The 20430-nt window shown below is 41.5% G+C and overlaps 1 protein-coding gene across 1 annotated transcript in view; it reads right to left on the bottom strand.

Moving 5' to 3' along the window:
- PKD1 (polycystin 1, transient receptor potential channel interacting) overlaps nucleotides 1-20430 on the bottom strand; it is a 243841-nt gene that overhangs the window by 9861 nt on the left and 213550 nt on the right. The window contains exons 35-44 of the mRNA XM_077449362.1: nucleotides 18328-18536; nucleotides 13912-14106; nucleotides 13645-13784; nucleotides 12702-12823; nucleotides 11814-11925; nucleotides 11584-11709; nucleotides 9235-9409; nucleotides 8781-9068; nucleotides 3071-3205; nucleotides 146-460 (exon numbers count right to left, since the gene is read on the bottom strand). Coding sequence (XP_077305488.1) covers nucleotides 146-460; nucleotides 3071-3205; nucleotides 8781-9068; nucleotides 9235-9409; nucleotides 11584-11709; nucleotides 11814-11925; nucleotides 12702-12823; nucleotides 13645-13784; nucleotides 13912-14106; nucleotides 18328-18536 — 1817 coding nt within the window. The remainder of the gene's footprint in view (nucleotides 1-145; nucleotides 461-3070; nucleotides 3206-8780; nucleotides 9069-9234; nucleotides 9410-11583; nucleotides 11710-11813; nucleotides 11926-12701; nucleotides 12824-13644; nucleotides 13785-13911; nucleotides 14107-18327; nucleotides 18537-20430) is intronic.

Raw genomic sequence — 20430 nt, 5'->3', positions numbered from 1 at the left:
ACAAAACAGAAAAATATAAAGAAATGTGACATGATCGGCTGGGTCATCATCTACATTTTTTATGAAGCACAAAATTATTCTCTATTCTAGAAAACAGATTTTATATGGCAAGTAGCACACATGACATCAACCTTGCTTTATCTACCTCTTTCACTTTGCTGACACCCATCCATATCCGTAATCTCCTAAGAAAAAGCTCCACCATCTCATAATCCTGCAGTTCAAATGCTGGTCTGAACATGTCGAGTCGAACATGACGGTAGTTGTTGACCAAGATGGCTGCAAAGAACCTCACTAGGATCCACAGCTCCAAAACCTGGTAGCTCACAAAGTAAAGGCGGTGTAAGCAGGATGAATATGGAAAAGGAACTTTCAGACTAAAAGCCCCACGCGCCACAGAGAAAAGCGAGAGAATGCTGGAGCTGAAACTGTGAAAATGTTCCCAGGAGGAGGAGAAAAGCTGTGAGGAAAAAAAAGAGATGCATTAATATACAAAGAACTTCTTTTTAAAAAAATCACCTGAAAATCTTTGACGTACCATATATTTTCAGTTCAACTATGTGCCAAAATAAAAAAAATGACAGAAGATACAGTCTCTCAATAGCATCCCCAGTTTTTTTTTGAGCCCCCTGTGTTATAATTTTATTGATCCTGTCAGCAGGTTCATTATTGTATCACTTCCCTATGACGGGCCAAGCTGTCCAGCAAAAGTAGCCGTTACTGGGGTTGGACCAAATCACACAACATTAACTGCTTAAAGAGTTAGTTCACCCTAACCAAAAAAACTGCCTTTGCAGATAAGACCCCTTTCACACCACACCGCCCATAGCGTGGGTGGTAAAACGCCGCTATTTTAGCAGCGTTTTACCGCCGGATTTGCGGCGCATTTCGGCCGCTAGCGGGACGCTTTTACCCCCCCGCTAGCGGCCGAGAAAGGGTTAAAACCGCCGGCAATACGCCGCAATAACGGCGTTTTGCTGGCGGTATTACAGCGCTGCCCCATTGATTTCAATGGGGAGCAGTGGTGGAGAAGCGGTAAACACACTGCTCCTTCCCCGCTCCAAAGAAGCTGCTGGCAGGACTTTTCCCTGATGTCCTGCCAGCGCACCGCTGTAGTGTGAAAGCCCTCGGGCTTTCACACTACAGACAATGGTGCAGCTTTTTTAGGGCGGATTGCAGGCGCTATATAGCGCCTGCAAAACGCCCTGGTGTGAAAGGGGTCTAAGAGTTGTCTGTAAATAAAAACAAATTGCAGGTCTGACAAAAGTTGCATATTACTTACCCTTGCTATAGGTGTAGGTCATTTACAGTGGGTATAAAAAAGAAGCACCCCCATTAAAATAACCACATTTTGTTGCTTTGCAGCCTAAATGAAGAAAGACACATGTTTTGTATTTTCCCAGCTGTATTTACTAGTGCAACTTATAACATCCAAGTAAAAGATATAAACGCCAACATGTCAGAAAAAATATATAATAATTCACAAACAGAATCACTGACTTGGAAAAAGGATCACCCCCTTATGTCAGTATTTTGTTGAACCACCTTTTGCTTTAATTACAACCTTTAGTCTGTTGGGATACGTCTATACTAACTTTGCAATATTTGCCGACTTTCTAGCAGAGGGCAGCAGATTTTCCTCAAGAATGTAATAGCATTTTGCCCCATCCATTTTTCTTCTATCCTGACAAGTGCTCCAGTCCCTGCTGCAGAGAAACACCCCCATAACAGGATATTATCACCTCCATGCTTTACTGCAGGAATGGTGTTATGACATTGTTTGGTTTTGAGGCCAAAATAATTCAATTTTAGACTTATCTGACCAGAACACATTTTTCCATGTGGCCTCAGAATCCTCAAGGTGTGTTTTGGCAAAGCAAAGTCATGACTGCATGTGGCCTTTTTCTTGCAACCCTCCCATACAAGCTACATTTCTGGAGAATTTGCAAAATTATTGTCACATGCACACAATGGCCACTCTTTGTCATAAATTCCTGCTTCAGAGTTGCTGTAGGCCTCAGTAGCCTTTCTGACCAGTTTCTTCCTGGCTCTTTCATCCAGTTTGGAGGGGTGTCCTGATCCAGGGAGGGTCTGTGTTGTACCAAATTCCTTTCACTTCTTAATAATAGACAGCAACGTGCTTCTAGACAATGATAAAGCTTTTGATTTTTTTTCTATCCCTCTCCTGACTTGTGCCTGTCCACAACTTTATCCCTGAGATCCCATTGACAGTGCCTTGCCAACCATAGTTGATTGTTTGCAACAACTGCACTACCAGGGACTGAAATAGTCCGGGAAAGCTCTTTTCATGCTGAGCTAATCAAAATGACCACAATTGAAAGTCAAATGGCTTTATGTGCCATTGAGAAGGTGATAAGCTACACTTGATTGAGTTTACAAGTTTTTTTTTTAGGAGGGGGTGATTCTTTTTCCAACTCAGTGATTCAGTTTTTGCATTTAAAAAAAAACAAAAAAAACAAGTAAATACAGCTGAAAAAATGAAAACGTTATCTTCATTTCACGCTGCAAAGCATAAAATGTGATTATTTTAAAGGGGGTGGTTCTTTTCTATACCCACTGTATGTACCTCATGAAGCCTGAATGGAATGCTCCCAGGATGTTGATAAGTGAGGACTAGTCAATAGTGCCCACCACCTTCATCAAAGGAGTGAACTCTCAGAGACACTGCATCAGAGGAAAGAGAAAGAGCATATGAAAGGGTTTGAATAACAGGGAAAGCTTGCTTGCCTGCTTAGCAACGTCCTGGGAGTATTTCAGACAGGCTTCATTAGGTACGAAAATGGCTTACACCTATAGCAAGGGCATTATTCAACTTCAGTCAGAGCTGCGCAGTCTTTTTTTATTTTTATTTACAAAAGCCCACTACCTGAATAGGCAACTTATTGTAAAGGTGAACTAACCCTTTAAAGCCCAATTCCAAGAACTTTTCACTAAGTAGCCAGTACTCCAAATATATTACATTAAAATGGTTATCATAAAGCTGAAATGTGATAGATTCTAGACTACATTACACGATTTTAGTGCATGTTTCTAGTAGCCAGGTACTTACCAAAAATCCTAGTTGAGCGTACACCAGTAGCAGTCCTAATACCACCCCAGCTGCAGCACACAGCTCCCTTATAGACAGGCCCAGTGTCTTCCCAAACATGGACCACTCTCGGATGAATCTGAGCTGCTGAGCGGCCTGGAAAAAGCAAAATGTTTTGAAAGGAGGTTTTAGCTTTTTTTCTTACACACTTGAATGGATGTAAAATTATCATGCAAAGATTACCTCCTTCATGACCAGGGCAGTTTTTAGATTTTGGAAAGGTGACATTGGTCTAACAAAAGTTTTTTTTTCCCAGCCTAACCGACTAGGATTTATTTTGGTATCACACGCTGATAGGCATTCCAAAGGGTTATTAACCAGTTCCTGCCTGGCTTTATTATCCTGAGTGGACGTCATATGACGTCTTGTCAGGAGGTGCCGACTGAACAGCTGCAGGGGCCGCACAATGGCACGATCTGTCACCAGCTGTGTCCACGGCACATGGCCGATGACTGATCACAGTACCGGCTCGCTGCCGCTAGTATGTGACCACCGTGATGAATCACAGCAGCTCACATGACAGTTGTATACAATGGATGGCTTCCTTTTATGACATCCATTGTATACAATTGTGTTGCTAGCTGTGATTGGTCAATTTGATCACATGGTACAGACAGGGCCAATCACAACCCATCTGTACATATACCCTAGCAGAAGTCTATGAAGACAAAACATGTCAGGTAGATATGCTAACCATGCCATTGGTTTAAACTGTGCTTTTTTTATTTATCTATTTTAATTGTTCAATTGAACGCAATTTTTACTGCTCCTTGGGATGTTGGAAGATGCATTCTGTCAATACATTTTCATTCATTGGTTGGATTTACACTATGTGGAGGCCCTTTGTACTTCCTTTGCATTTCAAAAGAGCCCAGCGGTCCCGGTCGAGGAGATGAGAGTCTAGCGTCTACCAGAGGGAGCTGCTTGGGTCCTGTCTCCAGGGGGAGCACTCCACCGATTCGGATTTAACCACTTACACCTTTTTGGTGATATAAGACTGCATGACTCACGGCCAACGGTTTGTGAGTACATCACTGTTGGTAAGAGTACCCTATCCTCGTTTTACTGCATGAAGGTAACCTCCAGAATGCCGGTTCCATTTTAGAATTAATTAAGAAGCTATACAGAGATCTGGATAGAACAACATCGTTACATTTACTTTTAAGAACTTTATTTGCTATGGACTCTATATGCCATTGATATTTATGCATTTTTGTTGTTTGGTCTACTGCTTTCAAGCATTATAGGCAATTTATGGCATTTTTTGCCTTGACATTATCCGTGTCAGTGTTTTTCTATATGTCCCTTTAAAGACGAGTGTTCTGTCTGTAAGAATTCATATTCCGGTAGTATACTTACGGTCCCTTCTTTGTTTTCATACTTCAGAGTTTGTGCGATTTCTTTTATTTTTAATATCACAGTTTTATTTTATTAAGTTTATTCACAGTTTTTTTTGCATCTCTTTCACTGGGATTTTTGCTTACCTGCAATTTCTGCGACTCTAAAGTAGCATTTCATTACTGATCAGTTTTTAGGTTTACACACCTATATAGACATTTTTTTTCTTTTTGCATGTGTAACTTTTGATTTGGGTATAGTTATAGTATCATCAATTGACACATGCTATATTCACTCAAAAATTACAGTGTTCTATTACTAGCTAAAGCACATCATCCTGTGATGTGTTGGTGAATTAGATACATTATTAGTGCTACACTTTTATGCATATTCCATCTGTACTATGTGATTAGCTTTGACCAATGACAGCTAATAAAAACAAAACAGACAGCAAACATGATGTGTATTAAAAAAAAAACTGATCACTTCCCCAGAGTAGTAAAATGTTACTATGGTAACATTATATTGCTTTGGTCACAGTGTGTTAAAAAAAAAAAATCATTAAAAAAAGTCATAACAAAAAATAAAAGAAACTTTTTGTAAAATTGCGATTTTTATTTCTTATTTTTCACAAAAATTATAAATAACTTGGACTGTCTACTTTCCTAAAAGGGGTTATTGTGGGGATATATCTACTATCCTGAAATTTTAGGGCCTCAGGAAATTAGATAGACCTTTAGTACACCAGAATTGATACATTTTCAGATAATATACCATAGTTTGTGGACTTTCCTACAGACCAAATAATATATTTCCTACAGACTAAATAATATACACTGATTTGGGTTATTGTCTTCAAATAAAAGTAGCAGATTACGTTTTGGGCTAAATGTATGAAGAGCTATAATTTATTTGCAAAATTTGAACAGAAATTAGGACTTTTTTTTTTTTTTCCACCAGCGCCTCCACAGTTTATGCCGTGGTGGAAAACAGGACTTGTAGTCCTCTCATTTACAGATTCCTGTGAATAAGTGACATAGGGGGGATCGGGAGAGGACATATGCTGGAGCATGTTATATGTAATCCACTAAATATGCGTCCAGTCCAGCTTCACCATACACTTCTTGCCCAAACTAGTTTGACATCTCTAAAACAGATCGACACCCCATTAATAGAACAACTCATTAATGTTACTGATAAAAAGGGCCTTATCTCCTCGAACTATGGGTCATTGGCGCTTAGCTGTCAAAGTAGGGTGCAGGTTCAAGGTAGAAGGGACTGGTCATCGGATATCCCAACCATTGATGGTGAAATATGGTAGCCCATTTTAGAACAGGTCCCATTGGTTTCCATTTCCCCTACTCAGCGTGGGGCGCAACTTTTTGTTATTCACTCGGTTAATAGAACCCCCCTCAAGCTGTTTAAATGGCATTATAGAGAGGCCCCTGACTGTCCCAGGTGTGGGGATTCTACAGCTGATCATCTGCATATGTTCTGACTCAAGCTTGTAAGATACTGGAACACAATAATTTCAGTCATCAATCAAGCCTTTCAGGCCGCCCTTCAAAATGATTCTCTGACTTGTGTTCTAGGGTTTCTGGATAAAGAACTTTTTACACCTCACATTCGCAAGGCTATTACTCACCTGCTGTATCTGGCACGCAATTGTATACTATTGAAATGGATAGCCCCCTTCCCTCCTTAGTTTGAGGAGTGGCGCACCCACGTAAATGCCACCCTACTCAGGAAAAGGCATATCTTCATAACTAGAGGTACCCCTCTCAAAATGTAATAAACTATGGGACTCATGGATTCAGGTTCCAGGGTTAGCTTCAATTGCCCTTGTCTCCCTGCAAATTCTACAAGGCCTATAGTAATACTTCAGTCACGTGTAGTTAGGCAAAGTCAAAATAATTGATGATATGTTCGGGCTTCGAATGACATAGCTGACGTGTAAAATAAAAATCTTGCTGAATATGGCAGGTTTGGTTTTAGTTCTGGTTTAAAACAGTTTAGTGGCACTGATGCAGTGCCGTTTAGTGGCACTGATGCAGTGCCGTTTAGTGGCACTGATGCAGTGCCGTTTAGTGGCACTGATGCAGTGCCGTTTCCTCTGCCTATTGCTGTATACCTTGCTACTAGAAGTAAGAAAGTTTGGGTATATATACATGTTTTATATATTAGTTATAAGCAGGGCTGGATTGGAACAAAAATTTGGTCCTGGACTTCATCCAGACAGGCCCACTTTAATTTTGCAAACACGCTGGAGATGAGCGCCTATCTTCCTCCAGAACAGATAATCTGTTGCGAGTCTCAATGCCATGGTAGAACCAGCTCCTAGTATCGATACAATAAGGATTTGGAGGTTTAGCTATTGTATTGTTTTGTTTGGTTTATTTTTTATTTTTTGTTATTGTTTTCCTACTTGGTGATTATTGACTTTGTTTTACTTTACCGATAATAATCACACTACTACAAATAATAGTAATATGTATCAAAACAGTTTTGTATGTTACGCCTCACTATGTAATTTGTATATCCTGAAACTCAATAAAAATTATTTAAAAAAAATAAAAAATTTTGCAAACACGAACAAAATCAGTATATAAACTATATGCAATTGTGTAAAAAAAGCCTCCCCCTTATATCAGAGTCCCTAGAGAGCCTCCCTTACATCAGGGTCCCCAGGAAGCCCCTCCGTACATCAGGGTCCCCAGATAAACCCCCTTACATCAGAGTCACCAGAGAGCATCTTGTTACATCAGAGTCCCCAGAGAGCCTCAGTCTTGCATCATGGTCCCCAGTGAGCCCCCCCCCATATCAGAGTCCCCAGAGAGCCTCAGTCTTGCATCAGGGTCCCCAGAGAGCCTCCCCCTTACATCAGGGTCCCCAGAGAGCCTCCCCCTAACATCAGGATCCCCTAAGAGCCCCTACACTTACATCAGGGTCCCCAGAGAGCCCTTCCTTACCTCAGGGTCACCAGAGAGAGGGTGGGCAGTGAAAGATGATGCAATTTCCCATGGCTGCACAGTGAGGGCAGAACAGCGGTGATGCAGGGAGGGCGGTGAGAGATGAGGTCATCTCTCTGCTCTCTCTCCCGCCCAGCTCTCCTGTGCTGCCTGCCCACTCTCTGGCTCTCCCGTGCTGGCCACCGCACGGCTAGCGACGCCATTGGCTGTCACTTAAACTGGCCCACTGAGCCGTCGGCCCACCGGGAAACTCCCAGTAGTCTCGATGGCCAGTAAATGCCTGGTTATAAGTGGTTGCTATTGACATGTGCGTTAACATGTTGCAATGACTCTTCTTGCTAGTATAATATTATAGGTCTGCTAACAATTCAATACATGATGTGAGATCAATTGCAACATTTTTGTAACGTGCACCCTACCGTTGTACAGTGCCAACTGTTTTGGTTAATTTTATGTCTGTATGTATGTTTTAATAAAAAAATGTAAAAGCATTTTTCAATAAAAAATTGTTGAAAAAAAAAAAATATGGGTGCAGTGCGTAACATGCTTCAAAGGGATCTTTTAACAACTGCAGCCTGACAGCTTTAGTTCTCTTGTGCCTGTCACTGTGCAAAACACAACGGAACTTGCACCATCAGGTTCACTTTGCAAACAAATCCATGTGATTGCCATGATTGTTTTTAATGGTGATCACATGATTGAGTGGTTTCTGATGCGAGACAAATGCTGCTGTCAGTGATGGGCTCTTAGTTTCAGGTGCCTTGTTCTGTAATGGAATGTAGATTAATATTTCCTCAGCATCATACTCTAGAGATGTTTTCGTGTAGATTGCTGAAGGTAAACCTAGGTAGACACGTACTGAACGTTGTCCGGTTCCTGCTGAACTGGCCGACCTTTGGATCATGTGTATTGCTCTCTGTTCAACAGAAGTTTGCTTCTGTCGAACAGTCATGCTGGAAAATTAGCATTCGATCAGCACTTGCTGCCAATGGCTACAGCACTGATCACTGTATTCTGACAGGGGGAGCCGTCAATGTCAGAATACAATAGTGCAGTACATCGCTTGTGTGGATGCGGGGATCTATCAGTGTGTGTTTGCCCTGCTTAAGTGGTTGTACAATCTATCTGCACTGTAAAATCTAAACTGATAATTTACCTATCAATATACAAAAATCTAAGCAACAATGCTGTGATATGTGGCATTATGCATCTAGTGATGTCACTAGTTTTAATAAACGTATCAGCTGCATTGCATGCAATATTAGTCCCTTTCAAATTATAGCCGACTGCTGTGTATGTGCAACCATTTTGACAGGATGGATGCAATAAATGCAAATGCAGAAATAAACACTGAGAGAGCTCACCTTAACAGTTAGAATGAAAAGGACACAGGCAGACAAGCTGTGAAAGGTGGAGCTCAGGAATGCGACCTGATGGAGACCAAGGAATGCAGCTCTGTCCTTCAGGTACCGATCCCACTGTTCATCAGCCAGGCTGCCCCGACTGAGGTACATGACCACAGTGCACACTGATAATACTGTCATCAGCCACTGGATGTAGTTCCAGAAGTGGGTGAAGTACTGGCGTCCCTCCTTCCTTATCACCAGACACTCAGAGAGGACAAAGTACACCACAAACATCATTAGGAAGACCTGTGAAAAAAAAAAAAAAAACTCAATTAAAAAGGACATTGATCCAAAGTAACCAGTCGGAATTCACCATTCACTGAATTTAAGTTGGTAAACATGTTTAACTGGTTTGTATGACCATACTGCAATAAAACAAGTCATCTATTTATTATAACAGAACATGACATACCATCATGACCAGAAGGAGGTGGGGTCCGCTGCTTAGGCACAGTAATGGGAAGGCACGGATCTCAACAGATGGAAGAGTTCTACCCGCCAGAGGGAACTCCAGAAGAAGCATCACTGAGGAGTACAGGTCAACCCCAGGACTGTAAAGCGAGAATTCAACAAACAGCGCCCTCGTCCTGCAGCAATACAACATAAGCACAAAGCGAAAGGGGCTTTAGATGATTCACCAGCATATTTACGCAGGCAGTTCCCCCTCCCCCCCCCCCCCCCCCCCCACACACACACACACTTGCTCCCTTTAAAAACAGCACCAACTGCAGGTATTCTAGTTAAAAACAAGGTATAAGGCTTTTCATATATAAATTCTTTATTGACTACTTCAGCCCCAGAAGAATTTACCCCCTTCCTGACCAGGCCATTTTTTGCGATACAGCAATGAGTTGCTTTAGCTGACAATTGCGCGGTCATGTGAAGTTGTACCCCACAAACAGAGCTTTCTGTTAGTGGTATTTGATCACCCCTACGGTTTTTATTTTTTTGCGCTATAAATGGAAAAAGAGCATCAATTTTGAAAAAACACAATATCTTTTACTTTTTGCTATAATAAATATCCACATTTAAAAAAAATAAATGATATATATATCATTTACCTCAGTTTAGGCCGATATGTATTCTTCTACATATTTTTGGTAAAAAAAAAAAAAAAAAAAATCACAATAAGCATATATTGATTGGTTTGCGCAAAAGTTATAGCGTCTACAAAATAGGGGCTAGATTTATGGCATTTTTATTTTTTATTAGCAATGGCAGCGATCTTTATTGGGACTGCGATATTGCAGCGGACAAATTGGACACTTTTGACACATTTTTGGGACCAGTGACATTTATACAGCGATCAGTGCTATAAAAATGCCCTGATTACTGTGTAAATCTCAGTGGCAAGGAAGGGATTAACAATAGGAGTGATCAAGTGGTTAACTGTGTTCCCTAGGTGTGTTCCAACAGTGGGGTGCAGTGGCAGCTGGTGCTCAAAATGTCTGGATGGGCGCAAAAAAAATGAAAAATTTTGAAAAAAAAACATCAAACACAGCCACTGTGGCCATCAATTGCCGCCACTGTGCCATCAAACGCAGCCTCTGTGCCAAACGCCGCCACTTTGTCCATCAAACACTGCCACTGTGTCCAAACGCCACCACTGTGCCCAAACACCGCCACTGTGCCCAAACACCGCCACTGTGCCCAAACACCGCCACTGTGGCAATCAAATACAACCACTGTGCCAAACACTGCCACTGTGCATATCAAATGCTGCCACTGTGCCCATCAAATGCTCCCACTGTGCCATCAAACGCTCCCACTGTGCCCATCGAATGCTGTCACTGTGCCGCCCGCCATCTGCCCAGCACTTACCCTGTCTCGGTGGGGCAGCGGGTGACGGCCGGTGTCCTCCATGTCTTCTTCTCCTGTCCTCTATGATTGGACACCTGATAAGCATCCAATCACAGCGCCTGTCATTTCAGCCAATCAAGTGACAGGTAACAGACCGGAGCAACTGATTGGCGGAGAGGCAGTTCCGTGTTAGGAAAGCGAATATTCATTTGCGTTTCTAACACAGCTGGGTAAACTGTTTACCTTTTTTAACGCATATTAGATCCCAGTTCTCGCTCTGTCATGAGCGATCACGGGTGCCCAGCGGTCGATGTGACAGTATTGTATATGGTAATTTTATAGTTACCTATTTCCAGCCAGCACTTGGAGGCACATTCTGATATGTTTACCTGGCTAATTCTAACTGCTCTGCTGATAAAAGGCTGCTTTTTTTAGTTTTCAAAAATTTAAGATCTAATTGCATACATGGCTGACTGAGCCTGTACTCTTTCTGTAAAAAAAATCCCTCAATATTCTCTGATACTAGGGTCGTAGAATTAGTATTTTTTCATAAAACAAAATGTCTGGTTACCGGTAAAAGTATGGCTCCAGTTCGATACAAATTCTGCAAGTTCAATCACAATTCTTTGGGGATTTATTCTCCCAACGCAAATACACCTTTGCAAACTGTTAGTCTCCCTCATATAGGTATTGTGACCTCAGTGCTGACGGAGAGGACAGGGGAGGGGCAAACAAGGATGCTGTGAAGGCGTTCGGCGTCTTCCTTATCAACCAATGACATCATTGGTTGTTAGGATGCCGGAAATTAGAAGGTTGTAATGGTGCACAATGAAAACCTGTGGCTTTAGATAACTAAAAAGCAGGCCTGATTCTCCCATTGGCTTTGAAGGCACCCTGGTTGAAAATGGCTGAAAAAAAAAGAGAGCACATAGAAGAGAAAAGCACAAGGCATGCTACTTACAGATCATCAATCCAGTGGTCTTCCTGGAGTTTCCCAATGATAGCCTTGTTTTCTTCTAAACCAACACCCAACTGCTGAATATACCCGGAGCTGTCATAGAAGGACAAGTAACCCCAGTACCAGGCTCTAAAGACATGAAACAGAGACACAGGGAAATAATATTCACTATTCATTTTATACTCAATGTAAAAGAACTACTGCCTGAAAAAGTACCATTAGATGTAACATACCCGGTATTATCTGGTGGAGAGTGCAACCAAGACTGGGAAGAAGTGAGCCAACCGCCATCATAACCTGCATCAAAGACTTCAATCTCCTCTGGACATGCACCATGTCTACATGCTGCTGGGAAGAACATTAGAGACATATTTTCAACATTTCAAGAACAAGCATGTCCCAAATTATATGTTCTGGGTGGCAATCATAATTACATTAAAAGGATAAAGACATATTTTTGGCTCCATACATTGCATTAGATCTCATGTTAAATATGCAATTGAGTTTTTAGGTACCAGTTCACAAAAAAAGATGTGCCAACACAAAGTGTGCAGGGAAGGACAACTAAATAAATAAGGGGTATGGACGACCTCAGCTAAAAGAAAAGATAAAACTGAATTTATTCGCAATTAAAAGGGATATGCTTGTGACTGGAAGAGTTTAACTTCCACAAAGATCCTTTACTATAAAAACGGTGAAATTACGGAATAGCCTTTCAGAGAGAGAGAGTCAGCAGATTGTTTCAAAAAGACATGGATGGGTCTCTAAATGCACATAAAAAAGCTACTAATAGTTATATAGTTAAAAAAAGCACAGTAGAATGTTGTTCCAGGCAGTATCCAAGTGCCTTTGCGGAACTAGATCAGCATCTGGATCAGCTGCAGACTTAGGGCTCTATGGATGAAAGTGTTTTTTTCTTATTAGGTTGAACACAATGGACAATGGTCCATGGGCAACCTACATTATGCAAATGACCTAAAATGCAGAATGTAATAGAAAAGGAAAGGGTGTGTACGGGTCACAAACACAAAGTTCTCAAACTTTTCAACTGGAATCTGATTATAGTAAAGGATGATGTAAAGGAACTGTATAGAACAAGAGACAATGTAGAGCCACTGCACCTTTTTTCAGCCGAATCTGGCGTAAACGAGCAGATCCCAGCAAGTTGCTGTAGCTTCCCCTCTGGATGTTGCCCAGATATGGCAGCAAGACATCTGATGCCCAGGCCCAAAAATCCTCGGATCTGTAAATGTATAATAAGCATTTGTTGTTTGCACTCAGGACATTACATGGGAATCCTCCTGAACCTTCTCAGCTTACAGGAAACCAGTGATGTCGGGTAGTGTCACCTCATTACTTTAGATTCCACTCAACAATTGTGAATAGGCTGCCTTAGCAAGAATTAATTTTTAAAGCAAACCTGTATTTTGCACAAGGTTTACTTCATTCCCCTCCACCATAGCAGCAAATACTCAACCTTTCTGTTCAGTGCCAGGAGGGAAATAACTGGTACTTCCAGTTATGGAGGAGCATGAGACTTACTCTATTTGACAGTGCAGACCCTTCGTGATAGGCCCAGCACCATAACATAGGTGAAAGAACACTATGCTCTGACCTGTGTAAGCTCCAACTAGAATGACTAGTAGTGAGGGCAAAGGAAAGGTTACATTTTTTCTGCTGGGAAAAGGAGAAATTAAAGTGCACTCATTTCTTTACCCTGCATGGACAAAACACAGGTTTGCTTTCAGGTTATGAATGTGGCTTAAAATTCAATAGCAAGACCACAACATCAAGGTAGCTTGTTTAATCAAAATATAACACAAACGTAACTATATATTAACATAGGAGTATAATAAAAGGCAAATATGAATGTGCCTGCAGAGAACACCATGGCAACAAAATAAAAAAGCTATAAATGGACTTTTAAAAAGGAAGCAATGATGTCTAAATAATAAAATGAATTTTTACTGCAGAAAAATTGTCCCAAAGAACTTTCATCCTTTTTAAAAAAAAAAAATTACAGTCACTGATACCATTGGAATCATTCAGTTGATTATGTCTTACCTTTTAATCTGCAAGAATCTCGGACTCGCCATCTCTTGTCTAATTGACCGTTGCAGCAGGTAAGCACTGGAGTTCACAGAAGAATCACCATAGTTTGTGAGAAGTACTACCAAGCAGAACAGCATGTACACCACCAGGTTCTGTGGGGAGGAAAAATATTTAATAGTAACCAGACAGGACGTAAGTGAAATATCTAGAGTTTAAGGAATTTATAAACTGCAAAATCACATAAAGTTCTGAGTGTAAGCAGGACATATAGCTGGTTACCTTTAGCATCTTATGCAGCAGTTTCACCTTGCGAGCCTCCTCTCGGGCCTGGAAAAGAGCAAAGCCCTGCGGGGGCCGGACCTTGGTGATCCTTTCAGAGACGTGCTCTACCAGGGGGCACTCTACAAGAGTGTCCTCCTCCTCAGGGTGCAAACGCTTCACCACCAAAGCAAAGTACAGGGCTTCTGCCATCACCTGCCGTGAATTCAAAATGTTATGTTATGACTTGGGAACACTGAAAACGCTTTTGTTCAAAGTAACTATAAAGACCAACTGAGGAGCACAATTCTATTTTACGAACTCTAGATTTTGCACAGCCTTACTATAAAACTAAGAAAATACACAACCATGATGGTAAAGTAGTGCCCCACTTTGGTAGGAGTAGACAACCCTAAACCCTGATAGCATTGACTTCTATGGGGGAATTCACTTTGATATGTGAGTGCTTTGGATTACAAGCATTCTCCTGGAACGAATTATGCTAGTAATCCAAGGTTCCACTGTACTTGTAAAAGAAATCTGCAAATACTTAATTTACTGTATGTGCCCACCACCAAACTCCTATCTGACCCCCAAAAAAATCTTCATCTGGTTGTAAACATTTTTTTTTTCATTTTAATGTTAAATATGTTATACTTACAGTGGATATTAAAAGTCTACACACCCCTGTTAAAATGTCAGGTTTCTGTGATGTAAAAAAATGAGACAAAGATAAATAATTTCAGAACTTTTTATACCTTTAATGTGACCTATAAACTATACAACTCAGTTGAACAACAAACCAAAAGGTGGAAGGAGGTAAAACTAAAATAATGTGGCTGCATAAGTGTGCACACCCTTAAACTAATACTAAGCCTTTTTGGGTATGTGTCTATCAGCATGGCGCATCTTGCCTTGGCAATATTTGCCCACTGTTCTTTGCAAAAACACTACAAATCTGTCAGATTGCGAAGGGCATCTCCTGTGCACAGCCCTCTTCAGATCACCCCACAGATTTTCAATGGGATTCAGGTCTGGGCTCTGGCTGAGCTATTCCAAAACTTTAATCTTCTTCTGGTGAAGCCATTGCTTTGTTGATTTGGATGTATGCTTTGGGTCGTTATGCTGAAAGATGAAGTTCTTATTCATGTTCAGCTTTCTAGCAGAAGCCTGAAGGTTTCATGCCAATATTGACTGGTATTTGGAACTGTTCATAATTTCCTCTACCTTGACTAAGGCCCCTGTTCCAGCTGAAGAAAAACAGCCCCAAAGCATGATGCTGTGTTCTTTTAAGTGATGTGCAGTTTTGTTTTTGCACCAAACATATCTTTTGAAATTCTGGATAAAAAGTTCAACCTTGGTTTCATCAGACCATAACACATTTTTCCGCATGCTTTTGGGAGACTTCAGATGTGATTTTGCAAAATTTAGCCGGGCTTGGATAATTTTATTCGTCTTGCCACTCTACCCCATAGCCCAGACATATGAAGAATATGGGAGATTGCTGTCACATGTACCACACAGCCAGTACTTGCCAGATATTCCTGCAGTTCCTTTAATGTTGCTGTAGGCCTCTTGGCAGCCTCCCTGACCAGTTTTCTTCTCAATTTATCAATTTTGGAGGGATGTCAAGTTTTTGGTAATGTCACTATTGTGCCATATTTTCTCTACTTGATGATGGCTGTTTTCACTGTGTTCCTTGGTAAAGCTAATTCTTTTGTACACTTCTTCTGACTGATACCTTTTAACAATGCGATTCCTCTGATGCTTTGAAAGCTCTATGCGGACCATGGCTTTTGCTGTAGGATGTGACTAGAACAGCTGAACGTTATTTGGGGTTAATCGGAGGCACTTTAACTGATGGCAGGTGTGTACTGACTCCTATTTAACAAGAGTTTGAATGCGATTGCTTAAAGCGGGGTTCCACCCTAAAGTGGAACTTCCGCTGATCGGAACCCTCCCCCCTCCGGTGTCACAATTGGCACCTTTCAGGGAGGAGGGGGGTGGAGATACCTGTCAAAGACTCGCGCATGCGCAGTAGGGAACCGGGAAGTGAAGCCGATTCGCTTCACTTCCTGATTCCCTCACCTAGAATGGTGGCGGCAGCAGCCGAGAGCCGAGCGATCGATCGGCCTTGGCATCGCTGGACCCCGGGACAGGTGAGTGTCCATTTATTAAAAGTCAGCAGCTGTAGTATTTATAGCTGCTGGCTTTTAATATTTTTTTCCCCAGTACAGTCCCGCTTTAATTCTGAACACAGCTATTTCCCCAGTTATAAGAGGGTGTGCACACTTGAGCAAACACATTTTTTAATTATTTTTTTTTTACTCCCTCCTTAAAAGAGTTCAGTTTGTTTTTCAATTGAGTTGTTCAGTTTATAGGTCACATTAAAAGGTGGAAGAGATTCTGAAATTATTCATCTTTGTCTAATTTCTTTACATCACAGAAACCTGACATTTTAGCAGGGGTGTGTATACTTTTTATATCCACTGTCCCTGCTCTGTGCAATGGTATTGCACAGAGCAGTCCTTTACCTTCTGTGATTACCCTTACTGGCATTGTTCACTCCTTCTTTACTAAAACTGTGTGCCGAGGGGACACCCACGCGGGCGTGCTTCTGAGCCGGGCTGTGTGCATCCATAAGAACACACACAGAGCAGCTCCCCCCACTCCCTCCTCACAGGATATGATCAACAGTGGCAGGAGCCTATGACTTTTGGTGCTCTCTGTGTCCTGTGGGAGGAAGAAGTGAGATCAGTGCTGCTGCAGATAGAACAGGACCCTGGACCGACACCCGGCTCAGCCTCTCAGCGAGTGGCTGAGAGGCTGAGCAGGCCCCTCCTGCCCACAGCCCAGCACTCCATTCAGAGAGGTGGGGGGCAGAGCAGAGAGCTGTGAGAACCGAGTGATTGGCAGTGTTTCGATTGTTCGCTTCTCAGTGTTAGAGGCGCAGAGGGACAGATGCCGCATCAAGACTGATGCTTCATCCACCTAGGCAAGTATGAATTAAAAATAAAAACACAACCCATACTTCTCTTTTAAGTATACTGGTTGTGTACATACGACTGAAGGCATCATTTTATATTTATATTCAGAAAGATATAAAAAAAAACTGTAAAAACAATGAACTACCAGCGCAAAATGGAAATACCAATCTATATGTTAGTTTGCTGCAACCTAGTATAAAAATGTCACTCTGTGAACAAATTTGATTTCAACATATGTATAAAACGTGGGTTGCGCTAACTATTTCAATTCCACACTATTTTACGTTGTTTTACAAAACCCACAAAGTGCCGTGCATATATGAAAACTTCCCTAGAAAATATTAAATATTACAAAAGTGCTATATGACAATATAAGTCAAACACAAACAAAGTATTGGCACCACTGCAGTGCTACCCACTTAACCCGTGTTGGGGGCTCGCCACCCCTGCTGTGGTGTCAAGTAATTAAAGTGCAATACAGTGCCTCAAAACACAAAAAAATATTATATATAAAAACGATCAAAACAATCAGTTACAGGGTACTATGGATATCACTCACTTGGGATATCCATAGTATCCTGTAACTGATTGTTACATCAGTTCTTTCCCTCAAGAAGCTTACAATCTAAGGTCCCTAGCTCACATACATATGCATACTAGAATACATTTAGCTAGGAGCCAATTAACCTCCCAGGATGTCTTTGGAGTTTGGGAGGAAGCCAGAATACCCCAAGGAAACACACGCAGGCACAGAGAGAACATGCAAACTCCAGGTAGGTAGTGCCGTGGTAGGGATTCAAATGGAACAACGCTAGTGCTGCTAGGTGTGATAACCATTTAGCCACTGTGCTGCCCATAGCATAAATGGACCTTATGCCACCACCCAATAAATTTAGGGTCAACATATCAACAATGTGTACACAACAGTGGCAATGCAGATTAATCTTGGCCTTCAGTTATTCAGAATGACTGGAAGCAGAGGTCATTCTGCATCTGTGCTTCTGCAAGTGATTACTTACCATTTATGTTTACATGTGGCAGAGGTACAGAGACACAAAATTACTTTGACCCTCAGTCTCTCAGAACAACTGAAGACAAAGGTTATGTGCCTGCACCGTGTGAACGACTCGATCCGGGACAACGTGTAAACATCAACAGTGTGTAACCAATGTCAGCCACAGAATGTAGGCATCTCAACTCATGTGAATATAAATGGGTGTATACCTAAATAAAATTAGATGCAGCAGGAACAAATTTTTATGCTGCATAAGTCCATACAGTTATGTGCATGAGGCTCAACAATTTAACATTTTTTTTCTAACACTCATTCACTGTAAGCATGTTCCAGGCCTGTAGATCAGAAGTACTGAAGCCAAATTGCAAGGGCTGAATTTTAAAAGCATCTACCTTGTTATTTAAAAAGAAAAAAAAAAAACTCTTCAGATCTCACCTTCAAAGGTTCCAGGACAAAGAATGAGAAGAGGAAGCTGAATATTACAGATATTAACCACATAAGGCCTACGCTGGAGGTGAAGCCCACTCCAATCCACACAGATACCCCGAAACAGCAGAAGAGGAGAAAGCAGCTAATAACGTGAGCTACACGGGTGCACCAAGAGGGTAACATACTTCCACGTCTCTGGAAGGCATCTGTGATAACTGTAGAAGAGAAAGAAGACAATGGAAGATTGTAACCAGTGCTGTAAACCTCCTTACCAAAGGTAAAACTACAGTAGACATCCCGGGTATGATAAAGTTTGAATCACAAAATCATAAATTACAATAAATAACTATAAATAATAATATATCAATAACATTTATTCAATAATGTAATCAAAATCAAAAACACTGAAACCTTTTCTGAAGCCAATCCGACCCGATCTCCAGCGGCGGAAGCTCTGCTGAGTACAAGTCTGACAACGGCTGTGAAATTAATGGGGAGTGACGTCACCCATAGAGTTACTATAGGGCTTCCATTGTCGGATGTGTCCTCTGCACCTGCCTCCACAGGAAAGCCACGGCTGACAGCTCAGCCTGGGATCAGAGCCTCCACTGATGGAAATCATAGCGGATCTTCTGCAGAAAAGGTATGTATACAAATTTTTTTCTTTACAGGGCTAGATAGATAGGTAGATAGTGTTAGAATGCTGGTGGCTATAGATGCAGGGATTTTAGCTTTAGCATTGACTTGCACTTTAAGCCCGTTTTTAAATTCCAGAGACATATCTATAGACATAGATAGTATAGGAATGCAAACCGCATCTGGCGTAAACAAGACCATAAAAACAGACTCCAAAGTTGTATCTCCAATTATACATGTGTGGGTTACCATGTTCACTGGTAATACAGTGCACATGCATTTGGGAGGGAAGGGGGCCTCCTATTCATTTGTATTGGGTTCCCAAAACATGACAATGCAGTAAGCAACGCATCTGACCCTTTCAATGCACAGTAATGCATAGACAAGAATAATATTGTGGTGCACTGTTTTGGCAAAAAAAAATGGGTCAGGTACCTTTTTTTAGGCAGATGAACAAATGAACATGCAAAGCTGTTTTATGAATAGACAAACTCTCTGCTTATCTCCCCTAAGCACCCTCCCTGACACAAATTTGTATCTCATGTGTCAGAGAACTTGTCAGAAGTGACTGCTGATAACAGAGGAATGGAGCACCAGAGAGAAATGGCATTCAGAGCTTTGGAGAGAGATAAGTAAGCACTACAGATATATGTGCCTAGGACAGATTTCATGAGTGGGGTTTACAACAACTTTAAAGGTACATGGGAAATTAACTGACTGCTCCAAAGCAACCTTTGGTATTGCACACAAATAGTGTGAAGGGGCCTTTAACAAAAGCTCTATTATCCTGCACAATTTTATCTTTGAGCCCCCAGATTTTTTATTTCATTAATGGCAACACATAATGTATTTGTAACGAGCACATCATTTAGGTCATTACTGCAGTGTTGACTATAAAGTTATTTTATATGCAAGTTTTGTGTTTTTAAATCCTTTGCCCTCTTTTTGTTATTGCATCAAGTTGTAGATTGGTCACTAGCCGGAGCCTTTCACTTGCCTCAACCCTATCTGGTATCTTTGCTTAAAGGATAAGTTCACCATTGGGGAAAAATACTAAGTGCATATATTTTTGCAGAAAACAATGCCCTTAATATGTTTTCCCAAGGAGCCTGCTAAGCATTGCACCCCCAATCAGTGTTCCATGGGTGCAAGGTCAGGCTCCTGCAAACAAACCCTACAGCTTTCAGCCCATACCTCTGTACAAGCTTTCAGTTTGAAAGCGGCAGGGATTGTGAATGAACTACAAGGGCACTCATCAGTGCTCTTGAAGTTAATTGAGAACTACAAGCCGCCTGCCGTGGTGGAAGACGGGACTTGTAGTTCATTCACAGAGTGCTGTAAATAAATAACATGGCTGTGCGGGTGGAGCCCCCCACAGCTATGCAATTTTTGAAAAGTGATAGCGGTTGTGGGGAGAAGGACCCCTGCTGCTGTCATGGGCAGGGGAGGATGGAGGGACTGCTGGACAATGTT

Source organism: Lithobates pipiens, unplaced genomic scaffold, assembly GCF_037356315.1.
Source record: "Lithobates pipiens isolate NorthernLeopardFrog02 unplaced genomic scaffold, aLitPip1_a1.2 Scaffold_22, whole genome shotgun sequence".
Lineage (NCBI taxonomy): Eukaryota > Metazoa > Chordata > Amphibia > Anura > Ranidae > Lithobates > Lithobates pipiens.
Note: the sequence above shows the minus strand (reverse complement) of the source record. Positions and strands in the feature narration are given on the sequence as shown.